This window comes from Sceloporus occidentalis, unplaced genomic scaffold, assembly GCF_023333645.1.
Source record: "Sceloporus occidentalis isolate IW3139 unplaced genomic scaffold, rSceOcc1.0.p SCAF_8, whole genome shotgun sequence".
NCBI classification, from domain to species: Eukaryota; Metazoa; Chordata; class Lepidosauria; order Squamata; family Phrynosomatidae; genus Sceloporus; species Sceloporus occidentalis.
The window spans coordinates 39,547,362-39,573,285 of record NW_028316988.1 but is presented as its reverse complement, the minus strand read 5'-3'; the positions used below and the strand labels follow the sequence as shown (position 1 = coordinate 39,573,285).

At 40.7% G+C, this 25,924-nt stretch overlaps 1 protein-coding gene across 4 annotated transcripts in view; it reads left to right on the top strand.

Annotated features, from left to right (window-relative positions):
- LOC149308718 (X-linked interleukin-1 receptor accessory protein-like 2) overlaps positions 1-25,924 on the top strand; it is a 473,813-nt gene that overhangs the window by 243,975 nt on the left and 203,914 nt on the right. Inside the window, exons 1-2 of one of the 4 annotated variants that reach the window (XM_089537156.1) lie at positions 12,283-12,352; positions 13,581-13,666. The exons of the other annotated variants lie outside the window; for them this stretch is intronic. Of the exons in view, the coding sequence (XP_089393282.1) occupies positions 12,345-12,352; positions 13,581-13,666 (94 nt within the window). The 5' untranslated portion in view covers positions 12,283-12,344. Of the gene's footprint in view, positions 1-12,282; positions 12,353-13,580; positions 13,667-25,924 lie in introns of those variants that run through there. 4 annotated transcript variants of the gene reach the window in all.

The following is a 25,924-nucleotide window of genomic DNA, read 5'->3' as shown; positions in this document are numbered from 1 at the left end:
CATGATTTTGCTGCTGTCGTGTATGTTGGAAGAGCCAAATTACTGCAACAAAGGTTAGTCTATGGTGCAGAAATAATGCAGCTTGACACTGCTTTAGCTGCCATGATGCAGTGCTATGGGATTCTGGGATTTGTAGTTTGTTGTGGCACCAAAGGTCTCTGACAGAGAAGGCTAAATCTCTCACAAAACTACAAATCCCAGATTTCCATAGTATGGAGCCTTGGCAGTTACCGTAAATCCATCTCAAACTGCATCATTTCTGCAGTGCAGATGCAGCCAAAGTATTTGCAAGCAGACAGAGTTCTTGTGGGCATTTATGGTACTTTTGCAACCGAGTTTCACCTAAAAGTGGAAACCCATGTCAGTTTGGAGGCACCATTTTTGGTCAAACATTTGATGAATTTGAAGGAAAAGATGGCAAAGAACATGGTTATTATTTACATGAAACATGAACACATTTCCTCACGATTCACCACTGGTTAATCCTAGGTAAGCGTACATACAATTGCAGCTGGACACAACTGGAATTCGTTGTAGGATGTATGTGTTTTGCATATTGCAATAGTACTACTGTAACCAGCTGTGTGACATTCTACTATATTATTATGTCCTGCTTTCCTTGTCCCTTGAGTCCATCATTGATTTGAGTAAATGCATGATGTGATCAAGTCACATAAACAGATAGGAAGATGTCATTTTTATTTTCATCCCTGTGTTTCCTGTAATCCATAGTTTTGAATCCCAAAGAGCAATTAGTGTTGAATGTTTGGGAACTTTAACCTCTCTCTTATAGGTTTCAGATAGTATTGAGATAACAGCCTGTATCATGTGAGATACCTTTTTCAGCAGTTCCAGATCCAGTGTGCAATCTCCTTTGTATTCATGACACCTGGCCTTTTGTTTTGTCAGCATTTTCCCTTCTGCTACAAAAACAGCCTTTATTTAGGTCATTTAAAACCAAACTGAAAAGCCACAACACCACCAGCTTTGACCTAGAGCGTATCTGACCTCTTTCCCCAACACAGCCTCTCAGAGAGCCAGTTTTGTTGAAGTGCTGCATAAGCTCGTTTAAAAAGCAATTCTTAAATGTGCAAGACTCCGTTTTAATCCATTCAGCAATGCACAAGAAGAGACTGGCTTTGCTTTGTCCACCTTGACTGTTGTGCCTCACCATTGTACTTAACAATCCTCTCCTTTTAACACCCTTAGAAAAAGGATTCAAAGATGTAAAGATATGAGGCCTGGCATACAGTGCTTGCCTTGCAAGGTGGAGATGCACACAGGAGTGAAAACTAATACTATAAACTCAAACTGGGTGTGGAACTGGGAAGAGCTCCTTTTGGTGCCAGTGAGTCCAGTTGGTATCAAAGCAAAAATCTGACAACTCCATACTGGGAGAGAAACTGAAACCCATCATCTTGAAAATATTCCAATCCAGCTCTAACTATGGATGGAAAAACATTTGGACAGACCGTTTCCATATGGAAATACAAATGCCATACCTTCTGAGATTGCCAGTAGAACAAAATATCCAGCTTCTGCGGATGAAGACCTCCTGGGAGGGGGTTCTCCATTTAAATGCTATACTATCCCCACCTTGGTTAATCCCCACATTTTTGTGGTTGTGTGCCTTGAATGTGACCCTAAGGTGAAACTATCACAGGGTTTTCTTGACAAGATTTGTTCAAAGGGGGTTTGCCTTTGCCTTCATCTGAGACTGAGAGAGTGTGGCATGCCCAAAGTCCATAGGCCAGCACTTGAGCCACTATTTCCCACTGGCTTTCTAAGCTCTAAATAGAGTTTTTCAGTTAACTGAAAGTGACCTTCCAATACAGCTTACAAGACCAAGGCAGTTATGGTGGAAATATGGCAGATGCAACTCCTGGACTCTTGGCAGATGACCTCCTCCTGTCTATAATAATGTCATTGAAATTCTGTAATGCATTCAAAGTCAGCCAAAATGGCTTCAGTGACACATGGACTAAGACGATTCCCTCCCAGGGCTACCTCAAAACCTCTGAAAATGCAGAAGGAATATTCTTTGGCGAGGGTCCACTGAGGGTCTAAGGCAGCCCCCTAGTTTCTCACAGTTGCCTATTCTAACACAAGCACTTCCTAAGGACTGACATATTTGAATCACTTTTTTCTACAGTTACATTTTCCTTCCAAAACTAAGTGCGCTCCATCCTGTTTCTGTATCAATGTGTGACTTGAAACACAGAAATAAGTTCATTTTCTTGCATGTTTTCATATGGATGACAAATGTGTATGTGTGTGTGTGTGTGTTCAGTTTCTCCTCATATGCACATTTGTGCAGAGTTTTCTACAAGTCTTTTTGTGTGTTCTTTCCACCTAATATATGCATTTTTGCATGCAGTTTTCCTCATCTGAGCATCTTTTTAAAAAATCAGAACAGCAAACATTCATGGAAATGTAAAAAATCAGGGATGATTATGTATTGGTTCAGGGATTATTAGTTCAGGAATGCAATTAAAATGCAAACCACCCATTTCTTGTTTATCTCTGTCTGAGCCTACCTAGAAGTGATGAAATGCTTCTCCTATCCACTACCCCAATATGAGAGATCTTTGCCAGCGGTAATATTGCAGTGGCCCACTACTTCAATGAACTATTAAACAAAATTGTTTCCACATCATGTTGACCTGCCATAAAGCCTTAGCTCAATTTTAAAAGCAGGATTTTGAATCCTGCATCAATTGACCTTCAGGATGTGATGGAAAGGATGCTTGCACTTCAAGTGGTTTTTGCCCAGTGATGTCAGACAGGCAACAGTGGTAAAAGGGAATCATCCATTTTACCAATGTCTTTTAAATGTCATAAGAGGCAGAACCATCACTGAGTGCAGATCAGAGAACTGAAATATCTTATAAAATGTTCCACTGTGGAGGGTTCCCTATTTCGAAGTCCCAGCCAGCCATTTCGGTATCTATTCTGTCTCTCTCTCAATTGCCCAGGATTTTTTTAGGCTGTGACAACAGAACTCAATATTCGGTCAGTTCTCATTTAGCTGTTCCTCCTGCAACACCACTGAAGCTTTTTCTTAATATTTTTATACTTTTGGGATTTTACCTCAAATTATTAATGCCTTCTTGTTTGTGAATGGTGCTATGGATTTTCAAAACCATGCTACCAATGCATTAATGGCTGTATCCTCCCTTTATCTGGTTTCAGGCATTTCAGCAGTGAGGATATGTTGCCTTCAGCATTTCACAGCTGAAAACCATGACACATGTGGCTGAGCCACATCAAAGTGTGGCCAAAAGTTTGTGGCCAGGTAGCAAGAGACAAAAGTTGTTAATGAGGAAGCATACACAAAGCTACTATTTTAAGGAGAAATACCCTGGAATTTATGTACTGAATTGAGGACGGCAAGACTCCAGTCATATATGGAGAGCAAGCTGGGTTCAGGAAAGGAAGAGGCACTAGGGACCACATTATGAACGTATGATGATTAATGGAACATACCAAAGAATTCCAGAAGAAAATCACAATATGCTTTATTGACTATCACAAAGTCTTTGATTGCATAGATCATGAAAAGCAATGGAATGCTCTTAAAGCCATGTGAGTGCCACTACACTTGATAGCCCTGATGAGGAATCTGCACTTAGGACTAGAAGCTACTGTGAGAACAGAATATATAGAAACAGAATGGTTCTCTGATGGCAAAGGGGTAAAACAAGGGCTATATTCACAGTACAGAAATAATCCTGGTTGATACAATTTTAATTGCCAGGGCGCAGTGCTGTGGAATCCTGGGAACTGTAGTTTTCTGCGACACTTACCCTTGTCTGTTGGAGAGCTCTGGTTCCACAGCAAACTACAATTCCCAGTATTCCATAGCATTGAGCCATGGCAGTTAAAGTGATGTCAACTTGGATTATTTCTTCAATGCGGATGCAGCCAAAGCTGTATTTTTCACCCTATTTTTTCAACTAATAGACAGAAAATGTCATATGAAGAGCAGGTTTAGACTCAGAAGAAAGGACTGAAGATAGGATGAAGGAATATCAACAATTTAAAATATGCAGATTGCACCATACTACTAGTAGAACATATCAAAACTTGGAACAGCTACTAAGGAAAGTTAAATAAGAAAGTGCAAAGGCAAGCTTGCTGCTGAACATAAAGAAAACAAAAATAATAACCATGAAGGAGCTACATAAATCTGCACCTGTTTGACACCACTTTAAGTGCTGTAGCTCACTCCTATGATATCCAGGGGTTAGTAGTTTTATATGTCTGTCGCAGGGCCACAGGGCACACCCCCATCTACAGGCTTCTTAGCAGGGTCCATGGTGGACAATAACTTCAAACAACTTAAAGATAATGCTGAGTATCTTTAATAGAACTAATAACACCAGCAAAGGCACTGCTACTTCACAGAGTTCTGGTCTTGGGTTACTTCACCCCAAATCCTTAGTGGCAGTAAGGTCTTACAAGTCTTCTTTGGGGTTTTGGCCCTCCCACTGGGCAGGCCAGTAACACCCCTGAAGGTCCCAACAGAATGCTCCCCTTGCACAAGAACCCAGCCTCAAACCTCTCTCAGAAGAGCTTGGGGTTGGAGAATGAGGATGAGCAAACTCTCCCAGGAAACTCTCCTCTCCAGAGCCTCTCACCGCTTCTGAATCTTCCTCCGTTAGCCGGCAAGGTCCTCTCCTCTTGGCTAAGCCTTCCTGCTTGCCCAAATGCTGACCTCTTTCCCTCCACGCGACCGCCTCACCGCCTTCTCTTCCACTCACACCCACCTCCTCGAGCGCCTTTCCCTTTTATCTGCCAGCCCCTCCCTTCCAGGGCAGTGATGGTGAACCTTTTCAAGTGCCCAAACTGCAACCCAGACCCCACTTATTTATTGCAAAGTGCCACATCCCTCTGGCTTTCTAGTAAGAAACTCTGGCAAACTCTGTGTTAGGGCGACAGCATGTGTGGCCACAGAGAGGGCTCTGAGTGCCACCTCTGGCACGCATGCCATAGGTTCACCATCGCTGTTCTAGGGCCTGCCTCCCAGGATCTTCCCTTTTCTCCTTTTACCCCAGGGATTGCTGGGTCTTGTAGTTTCCAGTCAGAGTTCTCCCTTTGCAGTGACACCACCTCTCCCTTTCTGGGACCTCTTCTGTCTCTCTCACATCCTTCTTCTTGTTCCAATGGCTTTTAGTCTTCTCTGCCAAAGACTCAACAAACGACAAATCCCAGCACTTTGTAGGATGGAGCCATGGTAGTTAAAATGTTGTCAAACTGAATTATTTCTAAAGTATAGATGAACCCTGAGAGATGACATGATAGCCATCTTTAAATATTTCAATGGATGTTGCATAGAAGAAGGAGTGAGCTTGTTTTCTGTGGGTTGAACACAAACCAATGGATTCAGTTTAGAAGAAAAACAATTCAACCTCAACAATAGAACCTCCAGGCAATCACAGTTGTTCAACATTGGAATAGACTGCCTGAAAAGGTGATGGATATTCCTTCTATGGAGGTCTTTAAACAGAGATCAGAAGTGCATCTCTTGGGAGAACTCAAACAAAAATCCACCAAACAGTGATATCTTCATTGGCCAACTGAAATGCACAATTTACTTGTTTCAGGCTCCACCCGCTTCTTCATCAGGCAAGATGTTACATACCAAACAGGAGAAAAATTAGAGATGTTAGTAAGATGCCTGCAATTTGTTGTTTCTGTCCTTAGTTAAGATGGTATGGGCAGGGTATCTTTAGCAGGCTGGCCTCTCCTCCTCTGGCCATGCAGCAATTGGGCAAAGTCCAGAAAATTTAAAGTCCATTTTGCATATCAACAAAGATTCCTCTTTTGCAATTCAATATGTCTCTATTCCTGTGAGGCCACAGAGGACAAAGGATTCCTCAAGAAGTCTCCATGTTTTTGCATCAGGAACATTTTGGTAGGTGTTGAGGTAAAACAAGCCAATCTGGACCAAATTTGAGAAGAAGAAAAATTGTTTTACCTTGGTTGAGGGTCCCAGTCTGTTGGCTCACTCATTGGGGTTCCCCTGTTGCAGCTACAATGTATATCTCTATGGCAGGGGTTAGACTACATGGTCCTTGTGGCCCCTTCTAACTCTATATGCCCATGATGAGCACTGAATATGACCCAAATGCCTCTGATCAAAAGTCCAATTCTTAAAGAGCTAAACTGAAATGGGAGTGAGGGTGTGAAGTTTGCCAACTCCTAACTGGCGAACCTTTTGTGCGGCGGGGGAACAGATCATATTCTTCATAGGGCAGGTAGTTAACTCCCTTAAAGAGCTGCTGAAGTCAAAGATGGATGTCAAACTGATCCTTCTCTCTTCATGCCCAGTGGATTGGTGGCTTGTCTCTCTCAAAACGATTGCAACTGAGAAGCAAACCACCATTGTCTCAATAGTGCAGCAGCATCTTTGCATTTTGTAGCAGACAGAATTCCCGCCCCCCTCCAAGTCACCTTGGGAAGAACTCTTGTTTCAGGAAAATGTCATGCCCCACAAGATGGCATCCTTGGCTATGGAACTTGTTGTGAAAGCAAGAGAAGCTGGAAGATCACATACGGTTTTGTTTTAAGGGGAATTACAACTCCTGGACAATTCCAGAGGCATGGCTCTCTGTATTTCTTTTTGTTAATGTTTACAATCATGGTGGGTTTTCTAGGGGCCTCAGAAACATCCCTTCAGGGTGGCTGAAGCTCATTGATGACAGAAAGCCCATTTCTGCTGTAGAGGTTTGAGAAGAGCTTAATGCCAGAGTAGAGCTTTTGTGTCCATATGCTGAACTATTATGATAAGGACCCTATAGCTCCATGGATGAGCCCATGCTTTCCATGTAGAGGCACCCTGCTCAGTCCATAGTTTCTATTTGAAAAATTTGGCTAGGATGGGGAAGATGCTTTGACTGAGATGTTGGAGGGATGTTGCCAGACAGAGTAGATGGTACTGATCTAGATGGACACACTGTCTGTCCGATGAGGGCAGCTTTCTATGGACAACAAGCTTTGGGCTGGATTCCATAGTGCGCAGCCTGTAGTCTTCCTTGCATTAATTGGTGAACAAGTTTTGTCTAAGAACTGTAAGACCAAATATCCTTTTGCAAAAAAAAAAAGGGGGGGGGGGGACAAATGTTAACAGCTTAAATGGAAATTGCCTCAAAAAACCAAGGAATCATGAATAAAACCTTTAGGAGCAAGGTCTTTTTTTTTATTGGCTTCCAGCAATGCTTAATGGCTATTGTGTGCTTTAAGTGAGCCAAGGCAAGCAGAAGTCAATTAAACTTTAATCAGAGTCACAACCAGGGTCTTTTATTTTATTTTTTTCTCATTCATTCTTTCTGTTCAATGAAATAGCAATAGCCCTTTGACAAACAACTTCTGGCGATGGCTCTTTCAGTCTTTCTTCTCCGTCTCGTACAACATCAAACTCAGCTTTAAAAACAGAAACAAGATTCTTTCCCCCTTCCCATGCCCATCATATCTCTTCTGTTCTTCTTCACAAACCTACTCTTGTTCTCAAATCAAAGCATCTTGATTACTCATCCAGTCCTTACCAGCAAATGATGCTGTTTTTTTCCCTCCCTCTTCGCATCTGAGCACTCTTTAGAATGTAGCTTGGTAATTCTCATGTAGTTTGCCATAGAATATCACAGGGATAGCTTCCCCCAAACCCATGATGCATCTTGTGATCTGTCACTCAAAAATATAAACTCTGATCATTCGTAAAGCTGAGCAGAAAATGTCTCTTTGTCCCCCCCCCCCCCCCAACCCTCACCTATGGGCCTATATTATCAAGACTTGGAAGGAGGAATATTTGGTGATTTTCCAAATGGTGTAGTGGTTTGAGTGTGGCAGACCCGGGATCCAATGCGGGTCATGCCACCGGTGGGAATGGGCCCTTTGTGTATTTTATCTGTTCAAAGCTGAGCTTATTAAATTTTATTTGTTTGGATTACAACTCTCATGTCATCTTAACAGCAGTGCTTTTAAAGGTGTTACAGTGGAGCTAGGAAATGTTTGCTTGTTTCTTGAAGAAAGTGGACTATGGAAAACCTAATTCCCAACCTGTCTGATATTTTCTCATTTCAAATTAAAAACACACACATCACATTTAAAGAAAATTGAATGACATTCTCTGAGCAACTGTGGTTGTTAGCTACTATATCACAGTTTGGTTACCAGAGACAATCCCTCATGGCATCACCAGGAGATTCTTCAATGACTTTTCCAGGTCTCAGGTTTTGGCCTTGAAATTGCTGAATGGATCCAGGGAATGTTACTAACCCGACAATCCTATGACATTATCGTGTTTGCAAACTGGGAACCCCTGTGGTTTATTCCTCTAGAAGAAATATTGATTAGAGTGTTTGTTCAAACACAGAGCTAAATTTATTCTCGAAACAAAGTAAAGATTAAAATGTCTGTATTTTTCAATACAGTCGGGTCCTCTGTTCTAAATGAAGACAGGAGGGCAAAAATATCTGATATACTCCATATGCTGCTAAAAGAGTTTGTGATTGTAGAATTTCTCCAAGGGCTGGGAATAATGGTCCAATTACAAATAATCTGTTTATTGCAAATTGATTATTTGATTACAAATTGATTGTTACAAATAATCAATTTTAAAAATACTGTATATAGGCAGTGGGAAGCATACCTTCTTTTGGTGTAACAGGTAACATTTTCTAGTGACTTTTCAGAGGCATTTTTGAGCACTTTTAAACATTTTATGCCATTTTCCTATCAACCATAAGAGGGGTTTTTTTTTAAAGAAAGAAAGAAAAATAATAAGTAATACAATTTGGAACAATTACTGCAAGTAGTAATGGTGACAAATTACTTTTAAAACCAGTCATGAAAATACTTGCTTTTGTTGCTTTAAATAACATCCCAAGCTCTGGAAATGGGTGACAATTCTGCATTTTGTACCATAACACTGATTCATCTAAACACTTCAAGGATTTCCTCAGACTAGCTATGTCATGAGCAATTCGAAATTTTGCCATTTTCAGTATGCCCATATTTCTAGGTAGACACCATAAAGTACAAGCACAGGAAAGGTGTCCAAGAGTGTTTAACTGTGAAAGGTGAAGAATGCTCTCAATAAAATCTGCATGAAAATAATTTATTTCTGCATTTTGTCTGCAGAGTATCAGCAGCGGAGACAAATGACCCCTGAACTGCCTGATGTGATTATAATGGTACAGTAAAATCAATTTGACGAGGCTTATTAATTCCTTTCTTGCCACCCAAAATGATTTTATAAAATCGTGGTGTTTTTTTTAATAATCCAAAGATCCACAGAGTCCAAAGGCCTTTGTATAGCTGTGAAAAGTGAAAGAAGAGGGAGGGAAACACCTCCAAAAGATTTTTAATTTAAATGGTTTCAAGGCAAATGCTACTTGGTATACTGTATTCTTGAGATTTTATGGGATGCTGGTACAGTTGGCAGGCGTACCAGGGCATTGTGTGAAAACATAGCAACAGACACCTACGGCAGCTGACTTTTTATATTTCTGTTGCCATTCTGTTGGCCTTCCTCTTTTAGAAAAGAAGTTCCAAACACATTGTGAAGACTTTATCTTCATTTTTATTTTATACCATCTTTTTAAAAATGCTATACCAAAAAACAAAACTACTTCAGTACCAAAAGGAGCAATGTCATTTGACTGTTCTTGTTTAAATTCTTAGCAAAGATGCACACACAAAGCCCAGCAATGCACGATGTTTATTCCACCACTTGTAGCCATATCTTGCTTTTCTCTTTGATTCATCACAGTTGTCTATCTTTGTGTGTCAGTTTTGGTGTGCATGTATTTCCAACTTTAACAGAGGCACGCAATGAGAGGGAGCCAAACTGTGTTCACTACTTAGCAGCATTGTGACCAAACATCACATGAACCTTATACCATTTAAAATAATGGAAATGGAAATTCTTTCTCCTAAGGTTCCAAATGGCATAGCAATGTTGGTGTGTATGTGTGTGTGACCTGTCAAGGTATTGTGACTCCATGAATTTCATAGGAAGGAATACGCAGAGGTGGTTTTGCCAGTTCCTTCCTCTGAAATCTAGCCTGCAGCACCTGGTATTCCCTGGTGGTCTCCCATCCAAGTACAACCAGAGCTGACCCTGCCTAGTTTCCAAGATCTGATAGGATCTTGTACCTTTCAGGAAGTTAAGGGACAAGTAGAAGGCAAGGCAAGGTCCAGAATCCTTGTCTCAGTTTACTACAGCCCAATTTGCTGTAGATGTCTTGGCCTATAACTCTCAACACCCCTATTAAGCATAAGCATTGGTGAGACACAACTGAAGTGAGGACCCCATACATCTGGTGGAAACTAAGGTTGTCTATCATCCTATTCTATATAATGTGTAAAATGGCCTATAGCTATTTGCCTTTTCCCAAATAACATTCTATTATTGCAAGGAACCTCATAACTTTAAGAACACATACCTGAGGCTAAACATCCCCAGCTCCCTAAGTCGTTCCTCATAGGGTATGGTTGAGGAACGATTTAGGGAGCTGGTGATGTTTAGCCTGGAGAAGAGAAGGTTAAGAGGTGATATGATAGCCCTGTTTAAATATTTGAAGGGATGTAATTGAGGAGGGAGCAAGCTTGTTTTCTGCTGCTCCAGAGACTAGGACCCGGAACAATGGATGCAAGCTCCAGGAAAAGAGATTCCAGCTCAACATTAGGAGGAAATGCCTGACAGTAAGGACTGTTTGACAGTGGAACAAACTCCCTCGGAGTGTCGTGGAGTCTCCTTCCTTGGAGGTCTTCAAACAGAGGCTGGATGGCCATCTGTCAGGGATGCTTTGATTATGATTTTCTGCATGGCAGGGGGTTGGACTGGATGGCCCTTGAGGTCTCTTCCAACTCTATGATTCTATGATTCTTTGTTTTCATTATCCCACTTTTCCTTTTCTGTGGTGTTTCTTCAGATTGTAAAGTTGAGAGTTGAGGTTTTTCTTATATTGTTTTTATGGTTGTTGAAAAACCTTTACATCAGTTGGGTGGGATAAGAACATTGTAAATAGATAAACAGAACATTGTTGTTGTTGCATGCCTTTATGTTGTTTCCAACTTATGGTGGCCCTAACATGACCCTATTATGGGATTTTCTGGGGCTGAGAGTGTGTGACTCATCTATAATAATAATTATAAATAAATTATATTATAAATTATATATTATAAATAAATTGTTGTTGTTGTTGTTGTTGTTGTTATTATTATTATTATTATTATTATTATTATTATTATTATTATTGAGGTCTAAGGTTATCCTCTGGGTTTCCATGGCTGAGCAGGGAATAGAACCCTGTTCTCTCAAATCTAGCTGTCCCATAGAGAAGATAAAATAGTTCTCTTTTGGTCTCAAGTGATGTCATCTCACTTCAAATTGGTAAATTATGTGCTAATACAAACCATGTCTTGCTGGATCAGATGCAACAGCCTGTTTCTAACAGTGTGAATACAGAAACCTTGTTGAAACGTGTGAACAAGGAGAGCATCAAGGTGAAAAAAACCCTCCTATGTTGTTTGCCATAACATTTGACATTCATAACAACATACTGGATATATATATATATATATATCGCCTACCTATTTGTTATTTAAAAATGGCATTAGTTTCTCACCTGTTCCTGGAGTCTAGTTAGTTATATTAAATTATGCAATCTCCCTTTGCTGCTTTTATATGAAATTAATGCAGAGGTGCCATTTGTAAGTGGAACACTCCTTATGAAGCAGAGTTAACATTCCATTTCAAAGGTCATCACAACTGTGAATGCCATCGGATCCTGTCTAGATGACACTTCTGGTGTTGATCAGTAGCATGCTGGTTCATTGTGCTATTCTTCTGTTACAGGGTAACAAAGCTAGGATTGTGACATTGACATGGCACTATCTTCTCCATTAGTAGTATAGTTCAACATTAAGGGCTTGTAGAGGACCTGTCATGGTTCATTGTTAGGTGTCAGCAGAGCTTAACATTAAAAATATGAGGAAATGTCATATTAGCATAGTAGGCCCCACACCCCTCTGCCACCAGTATGTCAGTGTTAACCAAGCTCAGGTGTAGACCATTTTACAACAAAAGAAAACCTCTGTTGAAAATGCATGTCTGATGGCGGTGGAATTTCATTGCAATGTTAATTTTGCAGCTTACAAATAGAGGGCATGTTTTCCCTCTCCCAAAATGCAATCTCTTCTGCTTAGGTGTTGCAAGCATCCTTCTTTTTGAAGCACAAAAAATAGAGGCATCAGAAATGGATTTATTGTGAACACAGCAGACTTAAATGGAGCTTCTCCTTTGAGCTTTCAAGCTACGGAAGAGAATTGGCTTGATCATGAGCAGGTACATGCAAACATATCATTTATCTCACATGCAAACACGTATACTGATCAGAGTATATGTCTGAGGAGACCTATGGAAATTTGCCACTCATTCCTCCCACCATCACAATGGTGCTTCTCTTGGGTTCATGAGGCTTACCTTCAGGGTGCCAGCAGCTCCAAACATCAACCATTGCTTCCAGCATATTGTGAAAAGCCAAAATGGAAACTGCCTTGAACTTATACAACTGGACTAAAGAATAGTAATCTAGATGTAAGTGGTGGACTCAACTAGGATGCTAGGCGACCTGGTGAGTTGGGTCTTGGCAATGATTCTGTCAAAGTAGATTGTCTTTGGGATGATGTAAGGTGATAGAAATGACTTGCCATAGATCATGCACCTGCGGAAGTCACCACTTTATGGTAAAGCTATCAAGAAAGGAACAGACCTGTGAAAACCTATCTACAGGATAGGCATAATGTTGTTTGACCATCTATGATTTATCTGTGATTCATCACCCTTGTTAGTTTGAAACAAAATGAAAATTGCATTTGCTATGGATGAACCTTAAATGCACTTCACCAATTACATTTATGGGGAAAGTAACTGCAGTGTGGGGGAAGGTGAGGGAGTATCACCCGCTGGTGTTTCCCTACTGGAGCCAATTTATTAACTGTCATTAATTTTTAAGTGATATGGGTCTGAAGTTTGAACTCTGACTTCAGTCCCATATAATTACAGCTGTTGGAGGGATCTTATGCCGGCTCAGACAAACACCGGCATCTAATTTACTCTCTCTTCTTAATACAACCAGGCAGATATTTATCAAGCTAAGGAGTGTGGTTAGACTCTCCATATTTATGGGTCCCAGAGCTGAGGGGAAAGCGAACCATTAACTTCAAGAAAGAAGCAATATGTTGTTGAGTGTGGTTGCTTTGCAGTTCCTTTTCAGGCCCTCACTTTCATTTGTGCCCCAAATCCAATTAAGAAAACGATTCCTGGGTGATTAGGCACTTCAAGAATGTGTAGTTAAATGGTCCGAAATATGTAAATAACTTCTGTAGATTCATTTTGTTGTGATGCATATCCTTATTTAAAATTAATCACCAGTACAGTTCATGCAATATCCAAATGAATCTCATTCTTTTTCATTAAGATGCTCTTTTAAAAATCGATAATGTTTTCTTTAAAGGAAAGTTTTGGCTGTTACCAGTTTAAATCTCATTAACTTTTGACTTTATATTCTAAGGTTCAGCTTGAGCTACATTGTACGTAGAGGCTGGAAGTTGCTAACAGTATTCAATTCCATTGAACAAGAAGCAGTTGTAATGTTTGGTAAGCTTTAGCTGATGGTAAAATTCTCTGCATACTTAAAAATCTACTTAAAAATAAGCCCTGTTCAGTCCAGTGGGACTAGGATTGTAGCTTTAGGCTAATCTGTTAAAATATTATATTGACTGAACAAAAACAGTCCTTACGTCTGAGTAGAAATGCATAGGATTGTGCTGCCAAAATATTCAAGGTTAAGAACTTTTGAAAGGTGTTCATGGTTGCTTTTAAATCTCAGTTTTCAGTTTGCTGACAAAAACCCAATTTTAGCCCAGTGTTCAAAATTTGATTTGGGTCCCAAACTAGACATTAAGGAGATTGTATATTCCTTACATTAAAACCCAAAATGATTTCCCCAGAGATAAATGTTTCAGCAAATAGAATAGCAAACAAACCCTATATTTTTGTGGGTTTTTAGGGCTATGTGGCCATGTTCTAGAAGAGTTTGTTCCTGACGTTTTGCCGGCATCTGTGGCTGGTATCTTCAGAGAATGCTGACATAGACGGACATGACTCTGAAGATGCCAGCCACAGATGCTGGCAAAACGTCAGGAACAAACTCTTCTAGAACATGGCCACATAGCCCGAAAACCCCACAAAAAAACCTATCGATTCTGACCATGAAAGCCTTTGGCTCTACAAACCCCATATTGTCTGTCTAATGATCAGTCACAAAACAACTTACGCTAAATATAAGATACAGTACATAGGTAAAGAAAGGTGTCTGCAGTGACAAACAGATCATTTTACCATGTAGTGGAGTGCCTCTGAAAAAATTTCTAATTCCATGGTTCCAAACCTTTGGTCCATTGTTTGTTTTGGACTTCAGATCCTAGAATCCCCAGCCAACTTGGCCAACAGTCAGGAATTATAGGATCTGAAGAGCAAATCATCTGGAGATGTTCTAGTTTGATCCTCAAACCTTTCACCAGTGTTGGGGAAGGGGAATCCAGGAGAGGAGTGGATACCAAGCTGGGAAAATTTACTTTTTAAACAAAAGAGTGGCCATATTAGCTGGCAGAAGCTGGGGATGATAGTCCAAAAATCCCCAACAATTTCAGGTTCTTACTCTAAGAGCCTGATGTGCATCCTCTTCACCCTTGACGTTTTAGACTGCAACTCCATAATTCTTAATCATTGGACATGTTGATGGGGCTTATGAGACTGTAGTCTGTGTACAAGGTGTGTACTAGGTTGCCCAGTCCTCTCATAAAGGAACTTGGGTAAAGCTCAAATGATAGTGTGATGATAGATTGAAATAATCCTCCTTATCCAGAACATCTGGAGATGAGAAACTGCTCCATGCTCCAAATACCTTGTCCAAAAATGAAATATTAAAGACTGGCTGGTAACTATCCAGCATGGTGGAATTTAGGGAGGGCTTTTTCTGCAAAATCCTTAACCTTTTTTTAGAAATATTACAACCTGGTGTTGCTATTGAGACCTGTTCACCACTCCCTTATTGCTCCCCAACCACTTTGATAAGGCAGGAAGGGCAAAGTCCAGCAAACTCAGCCAATGCATGCAAATACTTTTCATAGCCTCCTAACACCATTTCTCTAAAATCTTTGAATAAGCCTTTTTTTTTTTTTTACTGGATTGCTGTCATGAAATTGGCATATTTACTGTTTAATTGCACCTTTGGAAAAAATAAAGCGCCATCTTAAGCTCCTGCCTCTCCTTGCAAATGAGGTTATATTTTTGACTGTTGGTTACCTTAGGCATACTGATCTATCGCCAAGAAGAAAGAGAGGGGAAAGCTTCAGTTCCTAACCACCTTTGATGACATCTTTTTGAATATTTGGTCTCAAGCTGGCAAAATATTTCCTGATAATGGGCTGCGGTCCCTCAGGCAGGCTGTCACGGAGACTGGAAATTTAGCATGGCTTTTCAAAAAAAGTTGGCTGGAAGGGACTTTTTGGCACCCTATTATTTCCCTTGCATAAACACTAAGACACCACAAATGTTGGATACTCTCAAATTACGTTAAAAAAAATCCTGATGATAATAATGATATGATCATACACTCAAGAGGATTTTTCAGAAATCTATCCATAGAATTATCCTTTCCTCCAATTATTTTCCCTTTCTTTTCCCAAAGCTTTGAATAAATACATGCAGTTCTTAAAAACCCAGGTCGTTGCCTGATGTTATGCTGGTAGACAGGCACTTTATGGGAGAGATTTGGGCAACTAAATTCAGGCCCATGACCTCCCTGATTGAGTCTATCCATCTAGCATGTGGTCTTCCCCTCTTTTTCCTACCTTCTACCTTTCCTAGCATTATTGTCTTTTCTAATGAGTCGTGTCTCCTCATGATGTGGCCAAAGTATGACAGCTTCGGTTTGATGATCTTGGTCTCCAGGGAGAATTCAGTCTTGATCTGTTCAGGGACCCATTTGTTTGTCTTTCCATGGTATCCTCAGCACCCTTCTCTAGCACCACATCTCAAATAAGATGATTTTCTTCTGCTTCGCCGTTCAGCTCTCACATTTGTACATGATGGTGGAGAACAATGGCTTGGATGATTCTAACCTTTGTACTCAGTTGCATATCTTTACTCCTTAGGATCTTATCTAGTTATTTTGTAAGTTCCCTCTCCGTTCCTAGTCTTCTTCTTATTTCTTGACTGCAGCCACCATTCTAATCAATGTTTGATCCAAAGTATGGGAAAGCTTTAACTATTTTGGTATCCTCATTGTCTAGGATGAATTTGTGTAGCTCCACTGTAATCATTACTTTTGTTTTCTTTATGTTCAGCAGTAATCCTGCCTTTGCAGGTTCTGTGCTGAACTGTCCAGACATTCGTTTTTTGTGGATTTTTTGGGCTATGTGGCCATGTTCTAGAAGAGTTTATTCCTGATGTTTCGCCTTATGAAGATCTTCTCTGAAGATGGCAGCCACAGATGCTGGCGAAACATCAGGAATAAACTCTTCTAGAACATGGCCATGGCCACATAGCCTGAAATACCCACAAAAAAACTATGGATGCCAGCCATGAAAGCCTTTGACTTCACATTGTCCAGGCATTGTCTGGACAGTTCACACCAGAACTGGGGGCTAGGTGATGTGTTATCTGGACTAATCACTGTAGAAAACATTGGGGGGGGGGTTTGGACATTTTAATAGGCCCATGCAGACAGGGCCATAAAAAGCTATGGTCATGATACCCATCAGTCAGATGTTAACCAATTAAACAAAAGAGTCATGCTTATCTTCAATCTTAGGTCTTAGTTCATGTATGCTAAAGAGGCCCTGAGCCTCCTATGTCTTTAAAGTCAACCAACACCAGTACTCTACAGTGGACTGGCAATAAATGTAATTGATCGAGGCTCTGTATAACCTAGGTGGATTGTTTTGCTCCTACCATCATCCTGGGGCTATATTTTGGACCAACCAGGTTCTTTGTTAGACATTATTGGACTATTTATTTTTCTTTTTAAAAATCTATTGTTGTTTTCCAGAATAATTCCAATTTTAATTGCTTTCAGCAGTACTTAATGCTTCTGGATCAAACGATCCTCTAATGTTTTCCATATCCTCATATGCTTACATTTTTAAATTGTTCACTGAAGGCTCATGTCCTCTTTTGATTTGGGAGTGTCTTTTCTGGCATAATGAAGTGTGTGCTTCCATTCTCTCATTGTAGAAGCCATTTAGATTCTGCAGCATGCATGCCACTAATGAATTGAAATGAGAGAAGAAATGACAAACCTTAGTCTTGAAAAAAGGGTCAGCACCTTTTCAAGCAAAGGTCCCCCTGTCATTTGAGTGGAAATGTTAATTGGCTCTCTGCAGTTGAAATTAGCTCTGCCAGATGTTGGGATGGGATGGCATATACCAGAAGAGGGGGGAGAGAGATGTTGAAAGAGTCCTGTGGCTGACAATAAAGAGGAGAGGCTGTGATCTTGTGTGCTTCTCAGCTGTTTCAGTCCCATGGACTTCAATGGGATCTCAGCCTTTGGTTTGTGGGATTTTCAGCTTGTAACCTCTAGGGCAATATTGCTGGCAGTCCTTGATCTAAGAAGATGAACCCAACTAAACAAAACTGAATATACATCCTGTAAACCAACATCCTGTTTCTGTCTTGGGTCTGGACCATGGGCAGCATCAGAGGTGAAAAAAGAGCTGGGAATCAGAAGATTTAGGTTAAGCCAGTCATCAAGAATTAAAATAATGATAGATCAAGACAGCAAGATAAACCAGGAAGCAGAATGAGCAGAAAGTAAGAACCAAAGAATAATAAATATATAAGAACACAAGAAAGATCTTGCTGCTGCTCAGACAAGATTCAGCTTAAACCAGAATCCCTTCTTCTTGTTCAGCAGGATCAGGATATTTCTTCTCGTCCAGTAAGTTATTCCCTCTTGTCCAGCAGTATTAAATGACTGTCCTGGATGGATGGAATTAGTCTAGGGCCTGATAGTATTTCATCCAAGGAGTCCATCTGTAGTTTACTGGTTTACGATGTTGTTGTTCTTGTTGTGTGTTTTCAACTTGTTTCAGACTTATGGCAACCCTAAGGTGACCCTATCATGGGGTTTTCTTGGCAAGATTTGTTCAGAGGGTATTTGCAATTGCCTTTCCATGAAGGTGAGAGTGTGATTTGCCCAAGGTCGCCCAGTGCGTTTCATGGCCAAGCTGGGAATCGAACTCTGATCTCCAGAGTTGCAATCCAACACTCAAACCACTACTCCACTCTGTTTGTCTCCTCAATATTAGTGAGCTGCATATCCAACACTACTGACATCTCCACAGTGACCAGAGTCTTCTATGAAGACCACAGGCAAGATCATGGAGATGACTGCTTTCTTCTGTTGTTGCTCCTGGATATATTAGTTTTGAAAATATGGGGCCAATCTGACCTGGGTTGTGATGGAAAGGCCCAACATAGCTGAGAGAACCCACTGAACAGTTGGACTGATCTGGTTGAGTTCTATTCAGGGCTCAGATAAAGGCCATTTGGATGGACAATATGCTTCCTTCTGCAAGAGATGCAGGGAAACGATAGTCTAGATAGATTATCTGGAAAGGAGTTTGATCCAATAGTGTAGTCTTTGTATGATACGACAAACTGAGTGTAGTGGTATGCAGAATACTCACAAATTTCCTCATTCTTAGTGAGAAAGAGTGCCTTGACATATTGAGAAATCTGAGTGCAAAATGAAATTAAATAAAAAAATGTGCAAAAACTCTCTTAATCCCATCCAGCATGGACAAGACTTTTGATACCGTGCATTCATTCTTGCTTGCTACAACAAAATAAATGAATATTTACATCCTCAGGTTGGAGGTTTCAGGGTCAGGGCAGTGAATCTGCTCTGCACATCCAAACCTCAAGAGTGATATCCAGAGTGGGCCAAATTTTGAGCAAATTTGAGAAAGATAAATCTTAACAGCACAGAAAGGAACATGTTGTACCTACCAAATGCAAGAAGATGAGCTTCTTTAATCTAGTCAGGGATGAAAAGGCAGACTTTTAAAGAGCTGAGCATTCAAAACCCTCTGCTCTGATGGATGAATCTATTAGCTTTGCTTTCTTGAACATTCAAATTAAATCTCAAAAGTTCTTCCTATCCCATTTAAAAAGAAATGACAGAGTCAGCCCTCCTTGTCCATGGATTCTGAATCCACAGATTCCACCATCCATGGTTTGAAATCCAAAGATATAACTTGATTTTGCCATTTTTAAAAACAAGGGACACCATTTTATTACACCATTGTATATAACAGGACACGGCCATCACAGATTTTGGTAGCCACAAGGGGGTCCTGGAACAAAACCCAGTGGATACCAAGAGCTGACTGTACAAATGTTCATGCCTTCTTGGCCTAAAAGCATCAAACAAAACCAAAATTCTCCACCATCCTCAACTCCCCTGCAAGATCAAATACCTATTGTTTTCTGTCAAGGCAAATATTTTGTTTCTGAGGCTCACAGTGCCAAGTCAGGTGAACACATTACTTGCAAATGGTAGACTTGGAGCTGGGGAGGTTCATACGGGGGCAACCTATACCTAGGAATATCTTCAGGCTATGATGTTTTTTTAAAAAAAAAATCTGTAAAGAGCTCACTACATGGTGCATTCTCATCTCAGGCAAACTTCAGCCTGCCAGTTCTCATTTGCTTTCTTCTCCATCAGCTGAAACTACTTGGACATCCCTTTGATGAAAGCTGCCACCATTATTGCCAGTTTGCCTGGTAGACATAGCAGGTTCTTGTTTGTGATGTAACTTTTCTTAGTGTGCTGCTTAGCTCACAGGTGTTTCTGTCTTTTTTGCTTCCTGTGCTGAAAACTTTACATGTGCAGGAATATTTGAAGCTGCTGTACGCTAAGCAGATTACTACACGTAGCTTTTAAACCATGTTTATAGACCTAAAATACCTCCTTTGGTGATACTTATTACACAACATAAGCTCTGACATGTTGCTGTTGTGTCTGTCAACCAAAATTATAGCGTCCTTTTTCAGTGATGTAAGAAAGTCATCAATAGCTCCCAACCACACATCATTCCTATACTTCTCAAGTACAAAATGTCACTGTTGCGATAGTCACAATACTTGCAGTCATATGGTGTCACAATTTCTTCCTGTCTCCCATCCCTATCACTATTTCCAAGCAGCCTGATTTTTAATGTATTTATTTTCTTTTTTAAAAAACTTAACTTGCATAGCCAGAACTGCAGAATTCTGTATTAAAAGGAATAGAATAGAATAGAATAGAATAGAATAGAATAGAATAGAATAGAATAGAATGAAAGTCATGCACAGGGCAAGGAGGTGGGGTTAAGGAGATATCTGGAATAGAGCAAAATAGCAGCAGCAGCCCCAGATACACAACTGTGAAGATGTGTGATAATGGCTGCTCACAAAACTGATATGTTTATGCTTTCATTGATTTGTGTGACTTCATTGAAAATGGGGCTCATGTCATAAAGTCCTAAGCCAAATTGTTGGTCCAGCTAGGTCAAGACCATTGACATTGAGGGGTGAGGGATGTATGGTCTATATGAGGCCTACGGAGGGTCTCAGTGTGTCCCAATAGATTCCCATCACAGAAAGAAAAAAATGATCCAAGATGGATCTTCACACTAAAGAGGTGCACTTCTCAATTTTTGGACTATTTCAGAGAATGGGTGACTTTGGGAGAGCCAAAATTGGGAGGGAGAGAGAGACCGAGACCTCCAAAAATAACCATCTGGTCATTCCCAGGTTTAAAAAGAATTGAAAGCATCACCTTCAGGGATCTGGAGGTGCTTTCAAGTGGAGTTCATATGGCCCTTGGGCCTCTGCATACGCATAGTCCAGGTCTAGTAACTACCAGAAGCTCTCCAAGGCTTGAACTGCTGAGAACTGAACCCGATATCTTTGACATGCAAAGCATCAGTTCTGCAGTGAAGCGTAACACATCATTTTTCTGGAGTTATGTAACCCAACAGTGGGTGCAGGAAAATGGGCACCCATCTCTGAAATTTGTTTAGCAAACATGAAACAACTAATGCTAGCAGAGGGGAATTGCCCAAGTCAGATAGAGGTATTGGCTCAAAGCTTTGGGGGACTCACCCGGAATGGGCTTCTCTTACTCAAAACATATACTTTGAGTTATGGACTCCTTTCATGCAAATATTTTTGCGGTCCTGCTGGCTGCCCTCCTCCTCTACCAAGGAGAAGCCAGAGTATGGTTTCCAAAAGCTCAAGCTCATATCTGCTATGAAAAAGATGCAACTCCAAACTTACTTCAGCAGGAGATGGCTGTTGTCAGTTCAGAATCAAACAATGCACCCTGTATGCACCTATGTTCACACCTCGAAATGTTGAGTTTAATTTCTCACATTGGCGGGATACAGACTGCCCCTTTGGGGCAACCTGCCCCTGCCCCTTTCCCTGCCAGATCGGGGCCTGAGCAGCCACAGCAGCAGCCCAGGAGGCCCCGATCCACTGCAAAATGCCACCCCCACCCCCCCGCCTGGACAGGGGTGTCCTTGTGGCTTCATGCCCCAGGACACCCCAGGAAGTCACTGCCGGGAGAGAAAGGGACTGCTCAGCCCCTTTCCCCCGGCTTCGTTGCTGCAGCCATTTGGTGGCTGCGGGAATGAGGCGCTCCCCAGGAAGGAGTTAATAAAGATGCTCTTTATTAACATATTTGCCATTAAGAGAGTATCCTTATTAAAGATTAAAATAATCTGCTCCAGTTACATAACATAATTATGTAACAGAACTGTGGCAAAAGTATGGCAAGCAAAAATGCCATCAAATTCACCATGTTCTGTTTTTATGCATGTTTATATTTTTACTGAAGGGTGAGGTCTCTCAACCTACCTTTCAGAACAACAGGGAGGAGGTGACTTACAGAGATTGGTTACCTTGTAAATACAGCAGCAAAAGAACACCAGAGAGTTATTTATGTCTTTGTAATATCTCTTTATTTGCAAATAACCGAACTGGGTATGGGGAAATGGAAAGGAATGTGGATGGCAGCCCTGCTCTATAAATCAGCATTGGCCTTCAAAAGAAACAGCGGGCTTCTAGAGTCAATAAATAACATCTCTGCTTCATGCAAACTGGGTGCAAAAAGCAGACCTGGTTCTCATGCCTGTTACATCCCATCTGAATTCTTCCCTCCCTCCTGTGACAGCTTCTTTCTTTTGTACACACAGCAGGACACTAATCTCTTCCCTGCTCAGGCTGATTGCAGGTTGTCCTAGACCCCCACCGTAAGAAGCCATCAGCAAGCAATCAGGTTGAAAAGGATGGAAGTTTTACAACTGTTACAATATTCAGCTATTGAAATCACAAGAGTGTGTGTGTGTGTGTGTGTGTGTGTGTGTGTGTGTGTTTTACTCTATGAGAGCCATGCTAAGGTTATGGCCTTTGACACTGTTGTCTAGTGGCATGTATGACATAGAACACTTGGATCATGACTCAACACAACCCCACAAGACACTGATTACCAAGGCTGCGTCCTCACAGCAGAAATAATCCAGTTTCACAGAAGCATAGAGTTGGAAGAGACCCTCAAGGGCCATCCAGTCCAAACCCCTTCTGCCATGCAGGAACTCACAATCAAAGCACCTCTGACAGATGGCCATCCAGCCTCTGTTTAAAAACCTCCAAAGAAAGAGATGCCACCACTCTCTGAGGGAGTGCATCCCACTGTCAAACAGCTCTTACTGTCAGAAAGTTCCTCCTAATGTTGAACTGGAATCTCTTTTCCTGTAGCATGCATCCATTGGTCTGGGTCATATTGGCTGGAGTAGGAGAAAACAAGTAAAGTGGTTTGACACCACTTTAACTGCTATGGCTCAATGCTATGGACTTCTGGGACTTGCAGTTTGTTGAGGAACCAGAGCTTTGCGGATGCGTACCCCATCCAGTCCACTTTATCCTTACAATAATGCTGTGGGATAGGTTATGTTGAGTGGGAGAGACTGGTTTAAGATCATGGCTCAGTGAGAGGAAGGTGGGATATAAACCCTTGAAATAATAAAAAAAATTATCCTGGGTCTTCCGGGTTGTAGTCTAACTCACTAGTCAGCACATTGTGTTATCTCACACTTTTTGCTGGCATTGGATTTGAAGACCTTCACAGTAAAACCCAACTGAAAATGAGCAAACATGTACAGAGCATTTATGATACTTTTTGTCCACTTCAATAAATGCAACAGTAAAGTACCAAGAGGCGAATAACTTTTTACTTTTAGTTGCACTCAATTTAAACTTAGGTTTGCAGTAATGAGACAGACCAATATATCCAACAATCATCCCACATTTATAAATTGCTCCTGGTGACAGTGGCGAACAAAAAGTATTACAGGCAGATTTAGAATGTAGAGATTATTCATATGACAGCAAGCAGAGAGACAAATTACTTAGCGACTGTGTACATGCTCTCTTATAATTGCTCATAAATTATTATGGTTCATGGTAAAATGCACCCAGAATCTCTAGACTACTGGATTTATTTTAAATATGAACTACAGCAAATCATTTGAAATGCACTGGCATGCAAGGCAATGTTGTACAGTTACTGTGGATAGAGATATTTCTCCAGCCATAGTATATGTATTTCACTACTGCACTTCAGTAGTGAAGTACACTGATAATCCATTGCTGTGTTTCGATATTTCATTTGTTTCTACAATGGAAGGATGATTAGTTGCTTGATATAAAGGGTCTGTTTGATTGCTTTCTTTGTATGTTAGCCATGTAATCCAAATCTATTACAGTTGTTGTGTGCCTCCAAGTCATCACCCAGTGGGTTTTTATGCTCAAGCAGGGAATTGAACCTTGATGTCCAGTGTCATAGTCCAATACTCAAACCACTACACCATGCTGGCTCCCATTACACTTTTACAAAAGCAGGTCCCACAGTGGAAATAGACTCCAGATAAGTGTACACAATACTGCAGGATTTTTTTATTTTATTTTTTATTTGGGGGCTTTTTTTAAAAAAAGACTTCCACATTTAGTATGGATGACTCACTTCATTTTTGGTCCATATTTCATGTGCCATCCACTCTGTCCAAATCTCCATGTCAGTGTGCAAATCTTTGAAAAAATGCACAAACATTGCATCTGTATTTACACACAATGTTCCTTAGCATCCAAATATATGCATATTTGTACACAGCAGCCCCTAATGTGTACATTTTGGCATGAAGTGTTTGAGCTGAGAGCTGTATCACACACTGAAGAAGCACACAAACTGTACATACAAGTCTTTGAAGCTGTGTGCCATTCAAGTAGGAAGACTTGGCTGCAGCTCTTTGTTGAGCAAATGTTGATGCTGCAATCCTATGTACATTTAGAAGAGAAAACATAAGAATTCCCAGCCTAGTTGTCGGATATGGCCCTCTGAGCTTCCTAGCTGGTACGTTAGAATAGGGCTAGGAATGTAGTTTACATGTTGTATTCTTGTGCTCAAAACCAGAAAACCCAAATTTTCCTTGCTTACAAAAGAGGGAGCTATTTTCTGCCCCCTTCAACAGGAAGTTTTGCATGTTCAGTAAGCATGTTTGTGCAGATGGAACAAGTTACAAAAATTGCACAGGTAAACTTTTATAGTTGTTGCCTTTCTGTGTGAATTTTGCAAATGAACAGCATTGGATGGGTGCATGCATATTCTTGATCAGTCAATCAGCCAGTCCTCCTATAGTTACTGTGTGTATGCATGTGAACCTTGTGATCCACAAATAAAAAAGACACTAATTTTGCACAAATTGTGGAAACCTCAATGCAAAAATCAAGAAATAAAATGCCACCCAATGTCTTGTTCTTATGCTCAAAGTTCGCAAACTTTTGACAGTGTGTCTCAATGTGTCAGAACAGCCTATCTTGCCAAATACAAGCAACCAAGAGATTTTGCCACATTCCTAGATGAAATATTCCCCTCCCATTTCTCAGAGCCAGTCTAGGGATATAAAAGGATTTAGCTCTGAAGCACCCTGGAGCAAAGATCTGCAGAATCTGTGCCTTTGTTCCTGGACATAATTGATGTGACAAATTTCATAAATGTGTGCATGTGCCCGGCTGTTTCCCCAAGGGTTACTCAGAAAATGACAAGTCTCCTACTTTGTCAGAATGTTATGCATGCTTCTAATTCAGGAATGTAATGAGTATTGTATCCTGTTGATAAGAATCCTCAAACATGTTGGGCTTGACTGGAAGAGGAGGGGGTGCTTAGGCTAGAAGGAGAGTAAGAAAGGATTTTGGCAATCTTGTAAAAAAAAGAGAGAGAGAGAGGCTTCTTCATAAACATTTACATAAAAACAGAATATGGAACATGGCAGGAGGACCACAGCTGCTTAATACTAGATTGAAAGTTACAGAACTGAGGAGAGAAGAGCTTTGACAAATGTGTACGCATACTTTTCTCAGACTCTTTGGCTCCATGCAAGTATCATTCTAGGTAAGACATTTTGAAGTGGAGGACAATCCTGTCAGTTGCTATCAGGTGGCTGGACACTCTTGGTCCAGGACCAAAAAAAATAATTTTGCAATGATCTATAAGAAACAGCTCCATCTTGCAAAGACCTACCTTGATCAGATGCCTTGGTTTTACCTTAGTGAGCCATCATGGTATGAATGTTGGACTAGGATTTTGGAAAACCAAGGTTCAAATCCCTGCTCAGCCATAGAAACCCACTGGGTGACCTTGGGGAGTCACATCTTCTCAGCCTTAGAGGAAGGCCATGGGAAACCTCTTCTGAATAAACCTTGCTAAGAAAACTCCATGATAGGGTCATATCATAGCATCCTCATATG